The 24,811-nt window shown below is 41.1% G+C and overlaps 1 protein-coding gene across 1 annotated transcript in view; it reads right to left on the bottom strand.

Annotated features, from left to right (window-relative positions):
* Positions 1-24,322, bottom strand: part of LOC115332172 (neprilysin-1-like) — a 102,493-nt gene extending 78,171 nt beyond the window's left edge. The window contains exons 1-4 of the mRNA XM_040216231.1: positions 24,238-24,322; positions 8,593-8,634; positions 8,098-8,259; positions 4,471-4,560 (exon numbers count right to left, since the gene is read on the bottom strand). Coding sequence (XP_040072165.1) covers positions 4,471-4,560; positions 8,098-8,259; positions 8,593-8,634; positions 24,238-24,322 — 379 coding nt within the window. The remainder of the gene's footprint in view (positions 1-4,470; positions 4,561-8,097; positions 8,260-8,592; positions 8,635-24,237) is intronic.
* Positions 24,323-24,811: the final 489 nt, after the last annotated feature.

The following is a 24,811-nucleotide window of genomic DNA, read 5'->3' as shown; positions in this document are numbered from 1 at the left end:
TTGATGCCGAGATAGAGAACATGGTGCACACCTGTGCGGCCTGCCAGCAACGACCGGTGATGCCTTCCCAAGCTCCACTTCACCCGTTGGCATGGCCTACAAGGCCATGGGCCCGGCTGCACCTGCAATTCACTGGACACTTTCTCTAAAGCAATATTTTTGTGGTGGTAAACGGTTATTCAAAGAGGCTAGAGGTGTTCCTGATGCCCTTGACCTCGGCAGAAGCTACCATCGGTAGGCTGCGTGACCTTTTCACCCATTTCGTATTGCCAGAGGTAGTCGTGTCAGATAACTGGCCGTAGTTCTGCAGCAAAGAATTGAAGTTATTCCTCAAGATAAACGGAAAAAAACATGCGCGGTCCACTCCATATCATCTGTGCAGTACGCGGTTTGCTGCGAGATTCATCCGAACAGTGAAAGCAGCACTCAGAAAAGGCACAAAGGACGGTTCCTGGAAAAAGGTGTGGCAAGTTTTATACTGGCGTATCGGAATACACCCTCTCACCAAATGCAATAACCTAGAACTTTCTTGCTTCACGTTCAATAGGATGACCCCTTAGAACACGATCCAGTTTACTAAAGCCTAGTGCTTGTTCAGTGGTGTGACAAACACAGTTTCAACAGACGCGCGGTAGAAGATAAGTTCAAAGACTTTTCGCCGTTGGGGACACAGTGTTCGTGAAAAACTCCATAGAAGTTCCAAGTTGGCTGGAGGTAACTATGACATTACCATCTCGGCCAGTGTCTTCTGTGTTACAAGTGAATACACAAACTCAAACTTAAACTCTCTATTTTTCTCCAGTTTAGAGAGGAAAGGCAGACTGCGCGGAGTCCTGGAAAAGAAAAGGCATTAAGATCGCACATGTCCGAGGGAGGTGTATCAGCAAAGGTCTGTCAATCACGGAACCGGTTCCGCTTGTTAATATTATCTGCAGCCATCCGAATCGCCGACCGGCACTGAGCAACCAGAGCAGTGCGACATTATGAGCAAGAATCTGCCAGGAATTTTGAAGACACAAGAGAGGATCCCACAGGAGGCGGCATATCAACGATGTAGACTTGATTAGAAAACATCTACCACAACGCAGCGCCTTCACCAGCTGCCTGGGACAGCGAAACCTCATTGCGGCCTCGGTACCCGACACGAGAGAGATGTTCCCCGGGTCGGTACACATCAGTGCAGTGATTGTGTATCCGGACATTGCGGACTAGTGTTTGGGCTGATAAATTGCACTAATTACCTGTGCAAACAAGCCGCGGCAATGACGGGTATTCCTGTCTTTTACAAAAAATCGTTTGCAGAGGGTTGGGGTTGTCATCAAGCAAAACGGCCGGCCCTAAATGTAGTAATATAATTTCTTGATTCCAGAAACTAATGCTACCGCTTCACGTTCAAGGTGGCTGCAGTTCCGTTTACTAGGCGATAACATGCGGGGTGCAAACACGATCGGTCGTCTGGCACCATCGTTTTCCTTTCTATCAATAACGGCACCCAAACCGTAAGATGAAGCATCACACAGCACTTCAAGCTGGGCTTCGGTATCATAGTGTGCTAACACCAGCGCTTTTACTACAAATACTTTTACTTTCTTGAACGCCTGTTCGCACTCCCTAATCCACAACCGCGGCGCATTCTTGCAAAGCAGTTGATTCAGTGGGAATACTGGGGTTGACAGCACCGGTAGAAACTTTCCGTAATATGTTACCATACCGGTGAACGTTCTCAGCTGCTTTTTATTTACTGGCACGAGATCTGGACCAGGGCTCTACTTTTCTCAGGTGTTGCACCGATTCCATTCTTACAGGCCACATGACAAAGAAACTGCAGCTAAGAATTCATATATTTACAATTCTATGCCTGTATCCGCAACCCCCTTAGTTCGTAGTTCATCAAGATTCGCAAGATGCATCTTCTCGTACTGTCACATGACCACAATATCATCTAAGTAGCATATGATCCCTTTCAGTCCTTTCAACATGTTATCTATAATCTTCTGAACAATTGCAGGTGCAGATGCAACCCTGAATGTTAGGCAGTTACTGCGAAAAGTTCTTTATACGTATTAAAGTTGAAGTACTCACGTTAAACCCTCTCCATAACTACTTGCTGGTACTTTCTATTGAATTTAATTTCCGAGAAAACTTGTCTTCCCGACAGTCTGGCAATTATTTTTTTAATCTTGGATAAAGACTATTCGTCGATGTTTAGGCACGGGTTCGGCGATGCTTTATGGTCCCCTCAGATGCGAACAGTGCCATTTTTCACCACCGGTAAAATCGATGAAGCAAATTGATTGTATAAAATGGGCTCCATCATTCCAAGGCGAAAGTCCTTTTTCTACCGCTTCTTTCAGCAAGAGCGGAATGCCTCTAGCATTGTAAAGCTTCGGATGTAGTTCATCCTTGATAGAGAGCTGAACTTGCTCATTTTGAATGTCGCTGAGTTTGTCGTTGAACAGCTGGCAATACCCGTTCAAGACTTGTCCCAAGGATTGCTGGTCTTTAGCTTCTACTTCGTTGAGGCTACTCTAGTTCAGGCGAAGCTGGTACAGACAGTCTTTCCCTATGAGGGAAGGGTCCTCCTTGGAGAGAACATGCAGAGGCATCTTGCGAGAATGATGTTGATGGTCCTCAGTTACTGTCGCCACCGCTTCCGGGAGCACGCACTCCCCTGTGTACGTACGAAGCCACACAGAAGCGGGTCTAAGCTTCACGTGTGGAAAACATGGCCCAAACAGCCGGTGCGGCATCACCGATACATCTGCTCCAGTGTCCAGTTTCACTGTTAGTGGCATTCCCTGAATATAGGTTGTAAAGCACATCGGCCGTGACCCGTTTTTTGTGTTGGTGTTGTCTGGAGCAGTGGCTGGACGCCCTCCTCTGTCTCGAACACGCCGAAGATTAGCTTGTGGAAGCCTTTCCGCTCTGTGTTTTTCCCGCTCGCTCTTGGGGTGTGGGAACTAGACGTCGGTTGGGAGGGCACCTAAGTCACGTAGGTGTTCAGAATCGGAGCGCACCATCGCGGTGACGCAAGCCGTATAGCGAGCACGAAGAGCTGTCCCGTTCACGGCGTCTCTCTGCGGAAAACTTTGGGACGTCCTCCTGAGCTGTTCGACTAGGCCGGCACGCTGTTACGTTCTTGGAAGTTGCCTTTACTGATAATGCGATGTCAACTGCTTTCTTTAAGGTTAGAGACGCATCCTCCATAAACAGTTTTTTTTTATTTGGATGTTCATTGGGGCTAAACTACACACAAATTTGTCTTTGAGCATCGATTCTAGATTCGCTCCAAATTTGCATGTTTGTGCAGATTGCTCGAGGTTCGCCATGAACTCCGAGATGCTTTCAAAATCTTGCTGCAATATTTTGTGAAACTAGGCCCTTTCGGCAAACCCTGATGGTCTGAGCGAAAGGCGCTCTCGTAATGCGTTCTGCAGTTCCAGTAGCGGTTGGCTGGCCGGGGGGTTCGGGCGGTCAGCCTCTTCAGGAAATCGTGCGTTGTCGGACCCACAATGCTCAGGAACGTGTCTGCTTTGTTGGCCTCCGGAATATTGTTCACTTGTGTTAGTTATTTCCCCGTTAGTTATTTCCCCGTGTGTCTCCCCATCTGACTGAGATTCATCGTAAGGTTCCGCTTAAATGCTTGTCATCCTGTTTGCTTTCGGTCGGAGGATCCTTCATCCTTCTTTTCTGCCTGACTGGGTCTTCTTCCTAGCGGTACTGGTAGATGCGTCCGAAACGTGTTGTGTCTAGGAAATGGGTAGACACCGGAGTGGCAGCAGCAACCTGGGTTTATTGACATAGGGCTTGGTGTAGCCCCCGGCTAGGGCGCCCCACTGACGCCCTTATGTCAAGATACGGGGAGGGAGAAAGAAGGAAATGGGCGTGACTGTAGCATAGACACGTGACAGTGAGTTAGCTGTGTGTTTTCCAGTGGTAATGAGTTAGCTATTTGTTCATAAGGACACACACACTGCTATAACTCTCGAATTTTTCTTTGTTATTGTTTTGCTGTGTTTTACCGGAAGAGGTAGTATGGTAAGTAACAAAGAAAAAAAAAAAAAACATCGCAGAGTACACACAAGGGATGGATAGAATGTAAACTATAAAATAGAGAAAATATAATAAGAAATTTTAAATCTGTGATTATAGTTATTGTTATTAATATTGTTATTTTAACTACTCAAAAATAACTAAGGCCGTGATATCACACCGTTCAGACTATTATTTTACAAGCTTAAAAATCAAGACAGGTCATGCGACCGTCAAATACACACTATGTTAAAGCACACATAAAAAAGACTAAAAATCAAGCGTCTACTAAAGAAAAGGAGATCATCTGCAAGTAATTTTGCAGATGTGTCTTAACATCAATGCATTTCAAATAAGGATAAAGAGTAACACTTGCGCCGCGTGTTTTCATTTATCTCTGCACCACGGCATGCTAAAATAATGCTAAACAAATCTTACTTGCGTCTCCGCAGCTTTTGAAGAGAATTGCCATTTTGTCTTCAAGAGACTGTTTCTTATCGTAATTCATTGGCTTACTCGAAAGAAGGCCTAAATTTAAAAAAAAATCTATATAAGACACGAAACGATATACACGTTTATATGATTAACACAAATCTGTTTTATACATGCTCGCTTTCGATTGCGGCACAATAAATAATTTAGGCCTTCTTACCAGACACTGCGCAGGTCAAATATCTACTTCAGAAATAATGTATACATATACACAGTTAGACATAAATACAACATATTGGAAGGGCGTTCTACCACTTGGAAGTTATTCTGTTCTTTTTTTTTTATCTTCAGAAGATGCTTTCTGCGTACACTCAGTTCAAGGACTTGTGACGAACATTAATTTACTTGTTTCTTTTATACGTTTGTTTTGTTATGCTCTTAACCTTAGCGATTCAGCCTCCAAAGTGTTAATAAGCAATTCTTTACCACGAAATTATCAGACAGAAAAAATAGTGAACCTCATTTTCGACGTTTCGAGCCGAGCCTAAATTTTCTTCGAGCGTAGGGAAAGAGAAGTCGCAGTATGCTGTTGTTTTCCTGAATCGAGGGTGAGAAGGAAAACAATGGTAAGCAGACACAAGTCAACCCCGAAAATAAACACACACAGTGGGCGACGTCTGCAACAACACACAGGCACGCTACAAACAAAAATGAAAAACCCGGTCATGGCAGTCTCTACGGAAAGAAAGAAAATATAGTAAAAGACGATGTTCCCTTTATCCCCACGTCCGCCTTTGAACAAAACTAACAAATATATAATCAGAACTACTCGCGTCACTAGAAAAACGAAACCAAAACATTAGTGAACAGCGAGCGCCGGAGACGAAGAGACGACGCAGGATGTCCGGGCCTTAAACCGCCGTCTCGGTGGAACTGCAAACAACGCGTGGAGCGGCGTGGAGACAAATCGCGCCCTGGTGAAAGCATTAAGTTCTAGTAGTAAAAAAGATAATGAGTGTGCAGGCGAACTTGTGATAGTTAATCATGTCATATAACACCTGAGACTGTGGTGGAAGACTTTGAAAACTTTTTAGAGGAAGGAACCGACACAGTAAGTTACGTCTCCTTTACGAAGCTTTCTGTGTTTGTTCCTTCCACTAAAAAGTTTCCAAATTATAGTAAGTTCGGCCCGTCAGGGGACGTTGGCTCAAGGTCATGTAAACAATAAACCTAACAGCAGAAAAACCCTCAAAAACATGCTATATCTTTTTCTACTTAACTTTTTTTCAAAGCAGTTAATCGACGCGATCGGGGTTTGTCTGTACCAACAAGAAGCCTAAAACTGTCTATGAAGTCATGGATGAAGAAAGAACAAAACAATTAAAACAGGGACAACACAACCACATCTTTCATGTGATTGTGTTCCCTGTTTTAATTGTTTTATTCTTTCTTCATCCATGACTTAAACCAACACGATCTTCTCCCAAGCATATCTATGAAAGTTTCCCTTTTTAGATACTGATGCCTAGTGGAGCCAACGAACTAAATTACGATATGTAATCTGACTTTATATTCACGTGTGATATTTTTTTAATTACTTTCCAGGATGATAAATTTTAGATGCGTATTGATGTTATGGTATACGTCAGAGTTGAAGTGTTTAGCCACTTGTATATTTCCCTTATTTTCAATGACCGACCTGTGGCCATAGAATCGCTCCCTTGTAGATTTTTTTTAGTTTCCCTTACATATTGCATAATGCAGAGTGTGCGGTTACTAATATATATCACGTTAGGAGTTTTGCAGTTAATACGTTGTTTATTAATAATGAAGAAAGCTGTTGCCCAGTTCGAAATACAATCAGCGGTCAAAATGAAAGTGCAGAGCAGGCACGGTTTACTCCGACAACGACCACAGCCACCGGCTCAATTGGAATGTTTCGTATAATATGAACATATCGTTCTCCCGAGGCTTCGATGCTTATGGAAAGTGGCAAAGGGTCACTCGGGAAATATATTCTTTAAGTTTTTCGACGGCGTGCATGATATATAAATGTCTCTTCAGTGTAGCATCTAGTCTTGATATGTTCGAGCAGTAGTGTGTAACCTGTGGTACTCCTTCTTCTTTAGGGCGGAGCTGTGGCGAAGATTGAAGCGGAGGCTTTTCTTTTGGCGCCATTAAAAATAGATCTGGGATATTTATTTTTGTTGGAGTAGCGTGCTTTGGAGTGAAGTTACGTTCTCCTTCAATTTCGTGTCTTCAGAGCAAATCCTACGTAATTAAAATAATTTATTCTAAGGTGTAATATTTGTTTTTAAATTTTGGGTGGTAGCTATCGTAGCGAAATATATTGCGCTTGCATGTAGGGCTTTCTGTACAGCTTTGTTTTTAATTTCTCTCACAGTTTTTTAACGTTAACATCGAGAAAGTTCGTGGTGCTCACGGAGCAATAGCAAGTAAGCTTAATTGTGTGTTGACAGCCGTTAATGTAATCCAGGAAGGAAATACGTGTATTTTGTGTGTCGATTATAAAATCGCCGTCAATATAGCCGGCATATATGGCCGGCTTCTTGGTAGAAGATCAAATAAAGATTTTTTTCTTCTAATTTATCCATAAAGATAGCATAATTAGAGGTCACTTTTGATCACATAGCAGCACCTTGAGTATTTAAGTAATAGGTGTCGTTAAACCTGAGGTTATCGCAGTCTAGAATCAATTGTAATAAGCGCAAGATATAATTGCTGTTTGCAAGAGACGACGAGTAGAAACAGAAAGCTTATCAACAAAATTAACTAAGTCAAGATGCGGTATTTACATAAATATTTGCGCACATTTGATGACACATTATCATCCGTCATCCCAAAAACCTCACATATGTAAAAACAACTATGAGGCTCACACGTACTGTCATGAGAAATATTTAGAAGGATAGGATAGATGCTTGGGCGAGTTGATAAACCATTTTTACGGTGACAGCGCAGAGAAACAATCACACACCAGATACTCAGAAAGACAAGCACACGCGCTGAGTATCTGATGTGATTGTTTTTCTGCGGTGTCACCGTCAAATAAAAAAAGTTAGATGAATAACTTTGTTGCATTTTATTTAAATTCCGATATAAAATTCGTACGGTACAAGGTTTACAAAAAACAATTATTCAAGAAACTCTAAATATAAAATTCACAGCACGAATTCAAATTGTTTTGTTAACCAACTTCTGGTCTGTCTAAAGATATTTGATGATAAACCTGAAGTTAGACTCCTTCCCATATTTGGTTGCAACTGTACACCTTTTCCCAGCAATACATCTAGCGTTATGGTCATATTTCTGCGGTCTATAGCACTATCTGACAATGGCAAAGAAAAGGTTCGTGAAAGCATTGTACTGATCGAGATCTTCAAATATTTGGCTTAAAATTTGCTAACCCCTTCCACATTGTTGTTATTTTTAAATGTTGCATACAATTGAGGTACTTTCTGGATGAAAGTAATAGAGTTTTTTTTTCAGTCCTTGATTTTAAAGATAGGCACAAGACAAAAATACACAGTACAGTATTAAAATATTGCATAAAGTAAACAGGTTGAAGCCTAACTAGGATTTATACTATATATTCACATTAGTGACACATACTTGCCATTTTTCCTTCCATCTGTTGAATGGCCTCAACAAACTTGCTGATGGATGTCGTATCTTTTGGAATTTGAGCCGCACGTTTCCACTTGCCACAGGCGAACTCGTAGAAGTCGTCGCAGGGTTTCACCTTATCGTCCATTTCCTCCTTAAGCCGTTTCGCTGAGAAGCATGTTTTCACAAACACAATAAAAACTCCATATTTAAAAATCAACAAGTACTATTGCAGTCTGAAATCTGTGTTCAGCTTGTTCTAGCGGATTTTTATACTGAATAAATCATCTGATAACGAAATATAGTGTATCAAAAAACATTTTGGGGAGATTTTGTGATTTGAACGGTCGTATCAGAGTTTGCAGAAACATTAATACCAACTGGGAAACGATTTACAAGATGTTTACTTGAGAAGCAAACACATGGTACAATTCACATATGGTCTGTTCAGACGTATTACATTAGCCTAAGAACACTTATGTACAAAATGTGGTTTCAAACCTAAATGTCTGCATTCCTCTGTCTCACAGACATTCTTCTGTCCTGGAAGATAATACGAGCATTAATTAAGAAACGATAAAGTGAATTTCGTATTCCATTTTGGATTAATAGTATATATTGCCCTTATTTGTCCAATAAGCATTTTACCGCTATATAGGGTGTATTTTTTGTTCTAACCAAGGATTGAAAGAAGAAACTTACATTTCGGTTTTTCAACCATGGAGACAATTTAGCGACAAAGACGGCAACCAAAAAAACTAAATGGGTTAATAAACTAGCTAATTAACTATAACTACTACTCTGCGACAATGCTGAAGGTTAGTTACTTGACTGTTACAGTTTGCTTACGCCTGACTATGAGATACTCTCTTTGTGTTCAAATAAGATATTATATTCTGTTTGTTACCGGCCACCTAATGGAGACATCTCGATATTTTTAAAATTCTACGATCAATTTCTGACCTTCGTTGGTGAAAACAAAAATACCTTAATTGCTGGAGGAGATTTCAACATCGACATGAGTAACAACAGCCAATCTGCCAGGAATTTTAACACTGCAATAACATCTAATGGTTTTATCAACATGATTAATGTTCCGACTAGAGTCACAGCCGAATGCCAATCCGACCTTGATCTGTTTATTACAAACTCATTGCAGTCGTACGCTAAGGCTGGAGTTATAACCTGCAGCGTTAGTGACCATCTCCCTGTGTTTCTTTGTGTGGAAAAAACTCAACTAGCAGCTAACAAAGGCCCTAAAATTCTATACCAATCAATTACGGAGAAAGCCCTTGATTCTTTCCGCGTTGCATTGCTGCGGGAAAATTGGAACAGAGTAGATACATTCAGTGAGGCGAATGATGCTTACGATAAGTTTGTTGACATTTTCGAAAAGCTATATACCGACTACCTCCCTATCAAAGAACGTAAACACAGTCGAAAAACAAGGAAGCCGTGGATTACGCTAGAGCTGCGTAAAGAAATGAAAATTAGAGACGAGCTATACAGATGCTTCGTGAATACTCGTGCTCCTGATGATTTGAAGACGTCTAAACAGTACCGAAATAAATTGACAAAGAAGCTGCGATCTGCGCGAACAGAATAACACTCCTCTGCTTTAAGCGATAAAAACAATCGCCATGACGTGTTATGGTCCAGACTAAACAAACTATTAAATCGTGGTTCGCCGCATGCTCCTATCTCGAAACTACGAGTGAATGGAAGGGAATTGTCATGAGCCGAATTAGCTGACGCTTTTAATGATTTCTTCGCAAACCTGGCTACACGTGGTAACTCGTCGGCTGCTCTCGAATATGTGAGCATTCGAAATTACAAATCAATGTTTCTACAACCGGTCACCGAGCCTGAGGTGATATCAGTAATCAGAAGTCTAAATAATAGCAGTAGCTGTGATATTGATGGTCTCCAGATACGGCCTGTAAAGCATGTAGCTGATATAATCGCGCCTATCCTCACTGATATATTTAACACCTGTTTAGAGACAGCTGTTTTCCCCTCAAATATGAAAAAAACAAGGATTACAGTACTTTACAAAAAGGTAGATAGAAATGATCTGGGAAATTATAGGCCAATTTCCATCCTGCCACTTTTTTCAAAGGTATTTGAAAAACTTTTGCACTCGAGAATTTCGGGATTTATTGATAAGTATATAACTTGTTGACGCCACACCAATTCGGCTTTTGTAAAAACAGATCAATTGAACTAGCATTACTTGAACAGGAATATATACTCACACACTTTGAAAACAAAGCCATCATTCTTGGTGTATTTGCAGATTTTTCAAAGGCTTTTGACTTAGTAAATCATGACATTTTGCTTGAAAAGCTGAACTGCTGCGGTATTCGAGGACGGGTTTTATTGCTTCTAAAATCTTATTTATCTGATCGAAAACAGGTTGTCCAGATTAACAATATGCGCTCAAAGGCGCAACCAGTACTTTGTGGTGTGCCACAGGGCAGCATATTTGGGTCACTACTCTTCAACGTTTATCTTAACGATATTGTAAATATTAGCCCCACAGCCAAATTTAGTATAGGCGGATGACACTGGCATATTTTTCTCTGGCCATGACATTCATGAACTTGTAGATCGATCATCAATGTAATAATACAATGAAAACACTCGAGAACTGGTCGGCAGCTAATGCTATGCAAGTAAATGAAAGAAAAAAAAGGCGGTTATATTCAGACCCAAAAACAGGCCCGTTCCTACACATCCAGAAATCTTCCTTAATTCACGTCGTATAGAAGAGGTAGATAACTTCAGGTGTCTCGGTATCATATTTTCCGCCGATATGCTATGGGACGCTCATGTAAACTACTTGCTAACAAAAATAGCGCAAATTACTGGCTAATTGGACGCATTCGATACCTCCTTCCCGCAGAAGTTAAATTGCTTCTTTATAATTGACTGTTTTACTCACACTTAAACTATTGTCAACTAGTGCGGGGCCCAACTACATCTTCAAACCTACAGTGAATTCATTTATTACAGAAGAAATATGTTCGCCACATCTATAACGCCCCTTAGGGACCACCAAGTTCAATTTTCTTTCGTCGTTCTCGCGTTATTAGGGCACACAACCTATGCAAATATCGTTTGAGTGCTCGCTATAAATTAGAAACACAGAGAAATATAAGTAATATCCACAACCTTTCCCAACTGCAAATAAAAACCTCTAGTTACTGTACAAGACACAAAGAGAGCTGGGTAGTCCCTACAAATCGACCAAACTCCGGAAAAGAATGTCTCCGTTGTCTTTTACCATCCCTTTTAAACAACTATCACCACGTTCATTTTGATCTGTACACTTGCAGATATAGTGAACTTCGCGCAATGTACGAAGCATAAAACACACATATGTATGTCTGTGTGTATATATATGTGCGTCTATGGTTATGTGTATGTACGTGTGTATAATATATGTGTGTTTGTATGTATGTGCATGTGTATGTGCATATATATATATATATATGTTTATATATGTGTATGTATGCATGTATGTGTATGTATGTATATATGTGTGTATATATATATATATATATATAATATATGGGTGTTTTCATCTCAAATCGGGCAGGCTAAAAGGGTCTAATTTTTAATTTTCACGAAAAAAATATATGTTTTGGGGGTATTTCCCAACTGAAGGAGGGCGCAAACCGCGTGTTCTCCCGATTTTTTGTTCTCGAGTTACGAGCCATAGAAGCCGCAGTGGCAGAAACTTGTGTTTTTGCCTGCCGTCGCAGGTCGCGTGTTTGACACCCTCTGCTGACGTTATTGGTTTCTCTACACCCTTTTAACTTTTTCTCCTCATTCAATAGGTATTATAAAGATACCTTGACGTATTCAGATATATTTAGGATTTTGATTGTTTTCTAAAACACATGTCAAACTCGTCACTCCGGTCGCTTTTCGGTCAAATTTGACAGGTCATTACTTTGTCTGTACTGAAGGTAAATTTTCTTTCTTTGGCTCTACAGAAAGCCCAAGCAAGCCCACTATAGATATAATAAATAATAATAATAAATATTTATTTTCAAGTGCCCAAAAACAACCAACAGGTCTTTTCTTTGGTACACATAATAAATGAGGAATTAAAATAACAGAGACATGGCAAAAATACACAAACGTTACAAATTGGCAACAAGCACTTTCATTTTCATCGCGAACACCCGAGAGTCGCTAAATATATCCACCTCAGCATTGTTGATGCGGTTAAAAAGCAGTTGGCAGCGTGATAAAGGCGAGAGATCACAGACAGTATTAATATAAAAAGTACTATGATTTCTAGTGGGTCGGGAGGGAACATGTAAATTAACATCACTTAAAAGCGAGCCACAATCAGATACACCGTTTACTAACTTATGAAAAAAGACTAAGTCACGTTCCGTTCTTCTATCGGACAAGTTTGTCAACGAAACTTTTTTAAGAAGAAATTCATAATCAAAATAGAAGCGACGATGAGAGTATCGATCATACACAATGCGTATTAACCTCTTCTGTACATTTTCAATGTTCAATGCCTGAGTTTTATTTAACGCATTCCAAGCTACTGAAGCAAATTCAAGTCTAGACCTGACTAGGGCACAAAATAACCGAACCAAGGAAGCCGGGTTAATAAAGTGCTTCGTAATACGAGATATAACACCAAGCATTCTTGTTGCACTGCCAACGACAAATGACACATGGGCAGTAAACGTTAGAACATTATCAAGGTATACGCCAAGGTTTTTTATGACAGAAAGACGTTTGATAGGCGTCCCCTCTAAAACATAATCGCAGTCTATTATGGTGTGACGCCTTGAGAAAGATATGACTTTTGTTTTCAATGGATTCAGAGATAAGTTATTCGCTGTACACCAAATAGCAATCTGTGAAACATCATGCTGTAGAGCATTGCAGTCGGTAGAAGAGTGAATATTCATAAAAAGCTTGATGTCATCGGCAAACAACACAATTTGAGCGTTATCAACATATGACGGCAAGTCGTTGATGAATATCAAAAACAACAACGGACCAAGGATGGAGCCTTGAGGGACACCAGATGTGGAAAAAAAGTGGTCGGAATGACTGTTACCTACACGAACTGAGTTCCGTCGAGATGACAAGTAACTACGGAACCAGTTACATAGCTCTGGGCAACAACCATATGACGATAATTTGTGTAACAGCAATTCATGGTTTACTTTATCGAAGGCTTTAGACATGTCAAAAAAGATACAATCAACTTGTCCTCTGTTTGTAACAACAGGGGCAGAGTAATTTAAAAAAGAGCAAAGATTTATTTCAACCGAACGTCCCTTCAAAAAACCATGCTGACACTCTACAAACTTATGCCGAAAATAAAAAAAAGAATCCGGGAATACATAATCCGTTCAAAAACTTTAGAAAATCCAGATAGCAAAGATATTGGGCGGTAGTTGCTTTTCAGAGAGCTGTCACCCTTTTTCAAAACTGGTACAACAACCGCTTTTTTCCAAAGGGAGGGAAAAACACCAGAAGTAAGAGAGAGGTTGAAGTTGTGCAACAAAATAGGTATAAATAATTCGCTACATCCCTTAATAATAAATGATGGAATAGAGTCAGCTCCTATAGATAGCTTCGGTTTTAATTTTTTTATTGCTTCCGCAATTTTAACGGCATCTACTCTAATACCAGACAAGAAATCATGCCTGTTTTTTTATTTCTTGGGGCTGAGTGCTTTGCTGAAAGGTTGAATAACAACTGCTGAAGTAATCAGCAAAAATATTGGCAACTTCTGTAGGCGAAGATACATAGCGTTGTTATCTGTGCGCAGACAAAGCCCTTGGTTAAAGTTGCGCGTGTGTTTCTTGGCATAGCGCCAAAAGGTTTTAGGGCACCGGTTTAGGCTACACTCCACTTGTTGAAGGTGCAAGCGTTTGTCCCTAGCGTACAGCTTTTTAACTAGAGCCCTGTAAATGCTAAACTCAGTATAAAATAGAGACAAACCAGTACGTTTGAAGAGTCTATGAAAATGGTCTTTTTTACAAAGGTAGATTTTCAACTCTTTGGAGAACCATTCAGGGTGAATTGAAGGCTTGGAAATGCGCCGTGGTACAAATGCATCAATTGCGTTTTTAACTATGGACGAAAACGTCTCGGTCACCAGCTCAACATCATTTATGACAAGAAGTTCACTCCAGTCAAAGTTTTGGAAGTATTTGTACATGTTCAGGTAATCACCTTTATGATAGCAGTACGTAGTGTAGGGATTTGAAACTGGCATCTTACGAGGAAGAAAGAGCCCAACTGTGAAAGGTGTGTGAAACAGATCCATTTGTACCATTGGACTCAAAGAAGGAGTTACATAGTCAACAGACACGTTAGATAAAACAAGGTCAAGGGTATTTCCAGCGGTGTTCTCAGTTGTGTTCAGTTGATTCAACCCACAAAAGTTCATAAACTCCAACAAGCATGTGGCCTTATAGCGTGTTATCAGGTTGTTGCTCTTTACATGACCAAGTGTCCCGTCTACTCCTGGAAGGTTGAAATCGCTATAAATCTGTACTCTATACTTGCTGAAATCTATATGAATCTTAAGTGCCTCCAGATGCTCAACGAAGACCATTTGATCAAAGAGTGGTGGGAAATAGTAGTTACCAACTAGATAGTTGAAACCGTCACGAGATTTTATTTCTATCCATACACACTCAGAATAGGATTCTAAGTCGATACGACGATGAGAACAAAGAGATGCCTCGGCAGCAATTAGAACACCACCACCAAGTTTTTGACCAGTGGTTTGATAATCTCGGTCCTTTCGATACACTTTGTAATTAGGTGTAAAATAGTTTGAGGTAGGTATCCCATCGCACAGCCATGTTTCTGTAATGCAGACAATATCAAGCTTAGTTGTTATCAAGTTAGACATAAACTCGTCGGCCTTTGTACGAAGGCCCCTCACGTTTTGGTAGAAAACGCTAAGCGTTGACGCCATTATCGGGTGCTACTGTTTCCACGTTATAAACACGCGTACTGTCAAGGCGGCCAAAAAACTGATGGAAGATGCTACCCTCCGGCCAGACTTCGGGTTTGTTTAGCGCTGCGAAAACTGCCTCGTCACAAGCCAAGCGAAAAGAAGAGTATGAAGGAAATCTAGTTTTCATCTTTGAACAGACAGGTGTTCGTCCCTCCAGAAAAGGCTCTATCAGAGCTTCAATATCATTCACAGACGTTTCTGGGTCTAGTCTAGACACAAATAGCGCCATATGGCGTACGGCCGGTGGCGCAGCATTTACCTTATCAGGTTTAGCGGTGCCCGACGAAGGTTTCACACGTCGCCGAGACTTGACAGGAACGAAACCGTCATCCACCGTATTCGCTGATTGTAGTCCATTCAAACCAAAGTTCCGCATTGGGAAATCACGTTCAACAGCACTCACTTCGTCTGGATGTGAAGTCGTTTGGCCAGGGTGCTTTTCTTGACGGAGGGTGGACGAGGGTTGATGTTGCACGTTCTGGGGCAGCCATGCTGACCGAGGAGGACTGTTGGGTACAGGTGTAGGCGTAGCTGGCGGCAGTCCAGTGACAGTAGCGTATAGCGGCCGCGATGAAGGAATTAGAGGGATTCTGTCCAAGACGTTCTTGCGGAGTTGCAGAACTTCAGAACGAAGACTTCTGTTCTCAGCGCGGAGGCACTGGAATTCCGCCGTCAGTATGTCCAGTTTGCCGCTCAAAGTTTCCACGACACGCATGAAACTTGCAGGAAAAGGTGGGCTCTCTTGCGCAGAAGCCGACTCACCGTCCATGACGCATATATTAATATCATTATGATCTGTAGACTAGCCGCTCCGCTACCTTCACGCAAACGTTGTAAGAAATAACAAATGTTGAAAGTTTGAGGTCGATTTTCTCAAAAAACCCATTTTTGTAAATTTTTATTTTTTAAATTATTTTAGACATATTTGTCGACTACAAGAAAAAACGGTGTAGAACTGTAATATTTTGGTTGTATGTCCTCTGTTTGAGCCGCAATCGCGTGAAATGTGTGAACATTTTTTATCTTTCACAACGTTTATGCGAAGGTAGCGGAGCGGCTTCTCGGCAGATAATTATATTATTATATCTATAATGGGCTTGCTTCGGGCTTTCTTTAGAGCCAAGGAAAGAAACTTTACCTTAAGTACAGACAAAGTAATGACCTGTCAAAATCGACCACAAATCGACCTGAGTGACGAGTTTGACATTTTGTTTAGAAAAGAATCAAACTATTAGAGATATTTGAATACGTGAAGGTATTTTTTTAGTACATATTAAACGAGGAGGAAAAGTTAAAATGGTGTCTAAAAAACACTAGCGCCAGCAGAGGGTCTCAAACACGCGACCTGCGACGGCAGGCAAAAACACTAGTTTCTGCCACTGCGGCTTCTACGCTTCGTAACTCGAGAACAAAATATCTGTAGAACATGCGGTTTGCACTTTCATTCATTTGAAAAATGCCCCTAAAACATATTTTTTTTGTGAAAACTAAAAAATGGACCCTTTCAGTCTGCCCAATATGGGAAATTCCATCTCAAATCGGACAGACTAAAAAAGTCTGAGTTTTAATTTTCACGAAAAAATATATGTTTTGGGGGCATTTCTCAAATTTAGGAGGGCGCAAACCGCGTGTTCACCAGATTTCTTGTTCTTCAATTACGAAGCGTAGAAGCCGCAGTGGCAGAAACTAGTGTTTTTGCCTGCCGTTGCAGGTCGCGTGTTTGACACCCTCTACTGACGCTATTGTTTTCTCTACACCATTTTAACTTTTCCCCCTCATTTAATAGGTATTATAAAGATACTTTGATGTATTCAAATATTTTTATGAATTTGATTGTTTTCTAAAAAACATGTCAAACTCGTCACACCGGTCGCTTTTCGGTCAAATTTGACAGGTCATTACTTTGTCTTTACTTAGGCTAAATTTTCTTTCTTTGGTTCTACAGAAAGCCCAAAGAAAGCCCATTATAGATATAATAATATCATTATTATTTGCCGAGTAGCCGCTCCGCTACCTTCACGTAAACGTTGTGAAAAATAACAAATGTTCACAGATTTCACGCGATTGCGGCTCGAACAGAGGACATAAAACCAAAATATTACATTTCTAGACTGTATTTTCTTGTAGTCGACTAATATGTCTAAAATAATATAAAAAATAAAAATTTACGAAAATGTTTTTTTTCTTTAAAAATCGACCTCAAACTTTCAACATTTGTTAGTTCTTACAATGTTTACGTGAACGTAGCGGAGCGGCTAGTCGACAGATCATAATGATATTCTTATATCTATAATGGGCTTGCTGTGGGCTTTCTGTAGAGCCAAAAAAAGAAAATTTATCTTAAGTGCAGACAGATTAATGACCTGTCAAATTTGACCGAAAAGCGACCGCAGTGACGAGTTTGACATGTGTTTTAGAAAACAATCAAATTTCTAAAAATATTTGAATACATCAAGTTATCTTTATAATACCTATTAAATGAGGGGGAAAAGTTAAAAGGGTGTTGAGAAAACACTAGCGTCAGCAGAGGGTGTCAAACACGCGACCTGCGACGGCAGGCACAAACACTAGTTTCTGCTACTGCGGCTTCTACGGCTCGTAACTCGAGAACAAAAAATCGGCAGAACACGCGGTTTGCGCCCTCCTTCATTTGAGAAATACCCCCAAAACATATATTTTTTTTCGTGAAAATTAAAAATTAGGCCCTTTTAGCCTGCCCGATTTGAGATGAAAACACCCATATATATATATATATATATATATATATATATATTGTGTTGTTGAAGCATCTTAGAATATTTAGGATAGTTTTCCCTTTCTTGTGTACAACTTCCAGATTTCTTTTACAGGCCAGTGCTATTCTTTTTTGATGTATTGCTGATAGTTGTCTGTTGTTCAATGTTATGATGAAAGTACCTTGTATTATTATATAATTTCTTGTGTTCTTTTAAATATCTTTTTCGCCACTGTATGTACCTGAAGGGGGCTGAGGACCAGTCAAGCTGCTTGGACAGCTTTTTTCCTCAGCCCCCACCATGGTTATACATGGTAAATAAAGCTATTATTATTATTATTATTAAGATATTTTATTACGATCTGAAGTTTTACTTTTAGGCGTAATGTACTCGTAAAGTTTACACTCCACCTAAATGTAGTCTAGACGTGCTGTGAAATTTCAAAGTATTTTGTAGTGGCTGCAAAGGGGCAAGAAATGTCACTCTTTTAGAGAGCTTCAAAGTGAAACTAGGTGTGCAGACAGCGGTTCTCGAGGTGGTAGAATGCACCGGAATTGACGACATGGACTCTCTCCTCCCGCTTAATTTCGGTTTCAAGCCATGTTCAAGTGTGCCGATTCGCGCACCATAGCGCCCACGAAATAATTTTATAAAGATTTCACGGTTAGGCAAATTTGAGTCGAGCTTCTATTTCCCAAATATATGTTTTGCCCCCGGAAATAGAGAAAAAAAAATAAAAGTTGATTGAAGAGTTTGCGTTAAGCTGCTCATTAATTAACAGACTTCCTTCTTTTTTAATGGCCGCCATGATCACCAACTGTGACTCATGGCTGAAAATGCACTAAGGCAAGTTGCTTTTATTAAATTTTGAGCCGTCTAAATATGGCAGGTATATAATAGGTGTGTCTCGCGCAAGTTGACCATATGAATTTGAATTAGGTAAACGAACACTAGCATGGTGTAAAGTTTGATTAAAATACGAAACAAACTGTGCATTAACTACCAGACTTTTAAATTGAATCTTAGTGCTTTCAAAGACAATCATTCACATATATTTCAATGCGCCTTGTGCTACATGACTCACATATCAAAATTATTTCACCCAGAATATGTTACAGCATTTATGTTTTTTATATAAGCGTACTCTTTGTTCATGATTTCATGTTCAATTTCCGCCACCCGCTGCGACTGATTATCCGGAAGACGCCTTCTTCTATATCTAAGCCCGTTATTATGTCACAAAATCCGGCTACAATGTTACAGTATCCGACTTGTCGTTTTGTTGGCTGTTTTTGTTTAGAGGGAGCGTTCGGTCGCCGACCACCGCCCCACCTCTCAGAGCCCCGAGAAAGAGAGCTGGGGTCTGGTTTCTTTTTTCGCTTTCCCGTTTCTGGAAAAAAACAAAAACCGTGCCCGCTTAAGGCCGAATGTTGGGATCAAAGCTTGGTCTGGTGGGCAGGGGAATGAAAGACGAGCCGGCGACTAGGGCAACTTGGACACGGAATGCAAGGCAGTGTGAGGGAAGCTCTGAAGACCGCAAATGCTGAACCGTCACGTCGAGCTCAGGAAGAGCGCCGGTAGCGGACCAGGTCCAGGCGGGGAACGCCTTTCAAGAAGTGCGCGCGTGTGTGTGTGGTCGGCCACTTCGAGCCGTACAGCCCGCCGTGAAGACACCGAGACCACTCTTCCCGCCCGGAACAGCGCATCGCAGGAGGTTGCCGACGCTCCTGGGGCACTGGCAAATGCGACTCTCCCTCAACTCGCCTTCTTTATATAGTCGTCATATAATTTGTGCACCTTAGCTTTACGTATTTTGTTTTGCATTTATATAACTCTGCGTTCACTCAAATTGTTGGACGAAGTTTAAATGGGAATCGTCTTATATTGTTGTTCCGTGTAGTTTCCGTTTGTTTAGTTCTCTAAATGAACCTTTCCCCGCGCACCAGCGGGTTGAAGAGTTACGTAAACTGATTGTGACGAATTTCGGCATTTATGAGTAGGAGTAGGGCTGAGCATTTGGTCGATTAACCTACCGATGAATCAATTAATGCTTTAATCGCATTTGATCTATTTAACCGGTTAATCGGTTTGAATTTGGAAAACAAAAGAAGTAAAAATTTAAAGCTTTAACTACACAAACGTAGATGAGTAGCCATGTATGAAGGAAAACATTTGGAGAAAGTTTGACCACCTAAAGTAAACTGTAGGGGCGATATTTGCAATTCCCAACAAGTGGAGAAGGTTATACGTGTCCCAGCCATTTCCAGACCGCGCGAGTGTCCATTTAGTGCAGCAGAGACGACTGTGACCAATCCAAGGAGTTTACTATTGCCGTGGAATATCAATAAACAACTTTGCCTTGGCGGTTGAAGTACTGATTTGTGAGTGTTGGTGTCTTTTGACTGTTCTCAACCGCACATCAAGGTTGATTTAAGATCCGGAATTGTCTTGCGCAGGTGGTTACATGCTCACCCAAGGAAAAACATAATTATGACTTTTCTAAAACTATTATGCGTGGAAATGAACGAAGCCGATTAATCGATTAGTTAAACAATTAAATGGTGGAGATTAATCGGGTTAAACTCGTTAAACCACGCCCAGCCATAATTATGAGCGTTTTGTCACATTCAATTTTTTTTATTTTAATGAAACTTGTTTGTTTTTACAAACCTAAGTTGGGGCCCCTTACCGGGAAGACGTCACAAGGGCGTGGAACAATTACTGGGTCAGTACTGGTTATGTTTATCAGAAAACGTAACAAGCCCGAACCCGTGTCTGAAAAAGCATAATGAGCTAATCCAGCACGAGACACCGTACCGCTCTTTGTCACAAAAAAAAAAAAAACTCTGCATGTGACCTCGCGGGCGCTTGGCTTTGTAAGGGAGGGGGATCCGCGTGGAGCGCAGATTTGAGAGAGTTCAGCGCGAACAACGCCTCCTTGAGGGTGCCGCTGCATCACGGTGAGTGCGTGCTGGCAGCGTTTTTTTCGAAACCCTAACCTTTAGTCAATCATTTTGCTCATCACGAATGAATACCTTGAAAGCCACTAAATAGACTCATATTTACGAAAAAAACAAAAAACAAATAAGGCACGTGCCGCGTTCTACCGCGTTCGAAAAAATCGCTCAATATGGGCGCGCTTTAAGTTTTTGGTTTTTCTATCGCAGAGAATCTCTGCACCAGCGGTCCTGCCCCCAAATGACCGAGGCGCGCAACGCACGTGCGCTACACTTCCTTCCATCTAACGAGGGAGGCGAGGCAGCAGCTTCGTGGCTCGGCCACGTTGGGGAAGCTCAGCAGGCGCAAATATGCGCTCCAACTGGGGAACCCGACACATAGAAACGCGACAAAATTGAGTGTTTTTAGGAACGTCATAAAATGGTGTACCATAGCCTCCTCTATACTTACAGAGCCTGGAAGTTCGACGACCGAGACACAGAGTGCCCGGTCGCAGATTTGGAACTGGAGGATCTGGTAGCACAGAACATCAAGGATCCATTTCTCGGGGAACCTGGACGTTAGCGCACAGCTTTTGCAGCGCCGCGGACCCGAAACACACTTGTTCGCTCGTGAGAGTGAACAAGTGTGCTGCGGTGCCGCAGCGGGGTGCCAGTCACGTGGTTCTCCTGTCATGCGTTGTCTGACGCTCCACCTTTTTAATTTCGGCGGCAGCTTCTCGGAGTGATCTGCCAGGCTTTGTCAGTATAAAGGAGGCTATGGCTTTACCTATCTAGTTTATAATTAGAACCATATATTTATATACACGAACCATACTGAGCAGTACATCGTTATTCCAGTCTTTGTAGTTGCACTATATTATATTTACTTTTGAACGAGACATTTAGAGTAGACGAACTTCCAGAAAACAATATTTGTCCGCTGGTCGCAATCTTACTTCAACGTTTCTCTTAAAAAAGTTAAATTTGTAATAAACATTGAGCATAGACCGACGCGCCGGCTTGACTTCACGGAGCTGCTGTGGCGCTGCGATCGCGCCGGAGGTGGGTGGTGTGAGCAAAAGGGCGCACGTTTTGCATAGGCGTCATAGCGTTTCAGCATGCCGCAAAGCTTTTTAGCCGTTAATCGAACCGAAAATTACAGCAAAAGTAGCGGGGTGAGTCTCGACAAGTTCCCGGCAGACTCTGAAAGGCGCAGAAGGTGGATAATATCCGTGGATCGAAAATAATGGTCGCCTCGCGCGGACGTCCACTCGTGCGGCAAGCACTTTCTTGAAGGCAAGTGTGATTTCCATTTCAATCTCCATCCCGAGGCTTACTTATGTGTAGGAAAACCGTCGTCTGATCGAGACTACCAGGATTTTTTCATTCCCACGATGTTCGGGCACAAACTACCGGCCAAGCGCTCGTCGGTGGCTATCTACGCCCGCGCTATCAGGCGAAACAAAATCGGCGACAGAACGTCAGTGTTGCAGGCATTACCGAAAAAAAGTAACGAGATACGTTACTCGTTACATGCAAATAAAAGGAACGCGTTACCGACCCACGTTAGCTTAAAACATTAGGAACGCGTTACCGATAAGAAATAATGCACGTTACTTTTTGAATTACGATTTAACTCATTGTACTCTTTTGACGGCAAAGGTATGCATAAAGTTATATTCAATAACCACTATGTTTATGCAGAAACTGAACACGAGTACTTTATCTCTATTAATGGTTTCACTCACGAGAAGAAATGCAAAGAAAAACGCAGGAAACTCAGAAACTAACGTAACGTGACGCCTAAAAACTCGGAAAGCATTGAAGTGCAATTTCTTTAAAACTTGAGAACAAGTAGCAACGAGAAACATAACTATGTTACCTGTTACTTGAAATAGTAACGTAAATACGTTACCCGTTACTTGAAATAGTAAGGTAAATACGTTACCCGTTACAGTTTCGAAAACGCAAGAGTAGGCTACTACGTTATTGGAAAAAGTAACGCGTTACCGGATACACCTTTACTTGTAACGTGTTACCGCTAAGACTGCAGAACGGACAAAGCGTTACCGCTTGTCATGCCTTCTAGTCATGAGGGTAGGAAAACTACCATGCCGTGATTCGAAGTCGCTGTGTATATTTAATCAATTAATAAATGCACTTCACCAGGCCCAAAGTCTGCTGATCCCACCGGTAGTGCGGAAACCGACTCGAAGTAATCGTAGGCCTAGAGACACTTGTACGCCTGCTTCCTTGTCAACCGTCAACTGGCTTGGCGAAAAAACTAAATAAACGACGGCGTGAGCCGTCGACGTCGGCGGCAGTAGCTTTGCGTCGGAACTGCACCAGGTCCTGTTTACGGCGTGCGGATCATCGAAGGCAACGCCATCCACGCACAGTTTGCCTCAATACGTTTGCCGTTCACGCTCGGGTAGCGAGCTCAAATAGTCGGGCATAACGTACAACATACGTTGGCAGAAAATACGACGCACAAATAAAGCGAGAAGCGTCTCTATAAAGTCAACAACGTGCGCACACCATGGAACGCAATGGCGAAAACATGGAGAGCCTGGCCGCTTTTGCCCACATAGCTACTTCGCACGCGCGGCATTCCGGCCGTGTTGGTAAACGGAGCCGCAACGCGTGTCGGTCTATAAGGATGTGTATCTTAATTATAAAATCGTATTTATTCCGCCAGAAACAAGTTGTGTCCTCAAAAAAACAGCTTTGGAAAGAGCTCGGCTATGTGAGTTGCAGACCGACTAAAATATTCTGGCCTTTCTTATCAATGAACACATTACCAATTCAAAAGCCTTAAGGCTTATCGAGTGCCAATTAAAAATTGAATCTATGCAGTGGACATGAGCAAGCAAATTCCAGGTGGTGGGCAATTCATTTGAGATAAAAACCCATCAGCTTAGGACGTGAAGGGTGATAACTTGATTCAGAGCCATCGAGGTCATGTATTTACATGCACAAAACTTCATTCAATATAGGAGATTTAACGATAGTGTAATCGTCAAATCACAGTGTGAAGAAACATTGAAGATTATAATGTGATAAGTTTCCCTATTCATTAATTGTACCTCTGCTACAAAGCGTTGCAAATGAGGTGGGCATTCAGGATTACAAACAATATAAAAATGATACACTGGCTCAGAGCTAGTACGAAGAGTAATAAGCAGTAAAATAATTAGACCTATCAAATTTTCTGAATGTCGATATAAGGAAGAAAGGAGATCCCAATCAATCAAGAAATTTTTCAAAAAGGAAGAACTAAAACGATGTGGATATTACATGCGGGTACGCTAAATTTGCAGTTATAGTCATGGGGTAAATATTTGAAGATAGGAAAACCCATCAGTTATATGATAGGTAGAGCTTTTAGCCTGAGATTATTCCTACCAATTTTATGTTTTATGGAGACATTTATGTTGTGAGAATTTGCTACCTGGCTTATGTACAAGGAAGGTCATCCCCTCTTGAAGCATCGCGATACTCCACAGTAGGAATATGATTTCTCTGCGGGCTTGCATGCTTTCTATTCTGTGAAGGTGGAAATAGTCAAGTTAGTTCAACCAGAAGTTTCCGTTTTTCTAGTACAAAGTAAAGTAAAATGCATGTGTCCTGAAATCACAGATTACTTATCTAGTATTAACAAAAGAGATAAAATAATAAATAAAAAAGGATATATTACAAAAGATAGTCAAACAGTTGAAACAGTCGAGAATTTGTTAGATTGGCAGTAAAAAGCGCTCTCCATAAAAAAAACACACATCGGGCTTCAACATGTGCTAAATATTGTGTAAGGTATAATAAAAAAGAAAACAATATAGATGTTATCAACAAGATAGCTGAGGAGCTATCACTTTGTTAACATAAAAAATTGCGTTTTTGAAAAATTAATTAGGTTTAGTACCTACGATAATACATGTTTTAAATGGTTTTTCCACTATAATATGCTTTTGGTGCAGCTCTGTATAGCCTCAAAACGTTTGAAGTGTTTGTCATTATGGTAATAAAAC

This window comes from Ixodes scapularis, unplaced genomic scaffold (assembly GCF_016920785.2).
Source record: "Ixodes scapularis isolate PalLabHiFi unplaced genomic scaffold, ASM1692078v2 PGA_scaffold13__105_contigs__length_92229423, whole genome shotgun sequence".
NCBI lineage: Eukaryota > Metazoa > Arthropoda > Arachnida > Ixodida > Ixodidae > Ixodes > Ixodes scapularis.
Note: the sequence above shows the minus strand (reverse complement) of the source record. Positions and strands in the feature narration are given on the sequence as shown.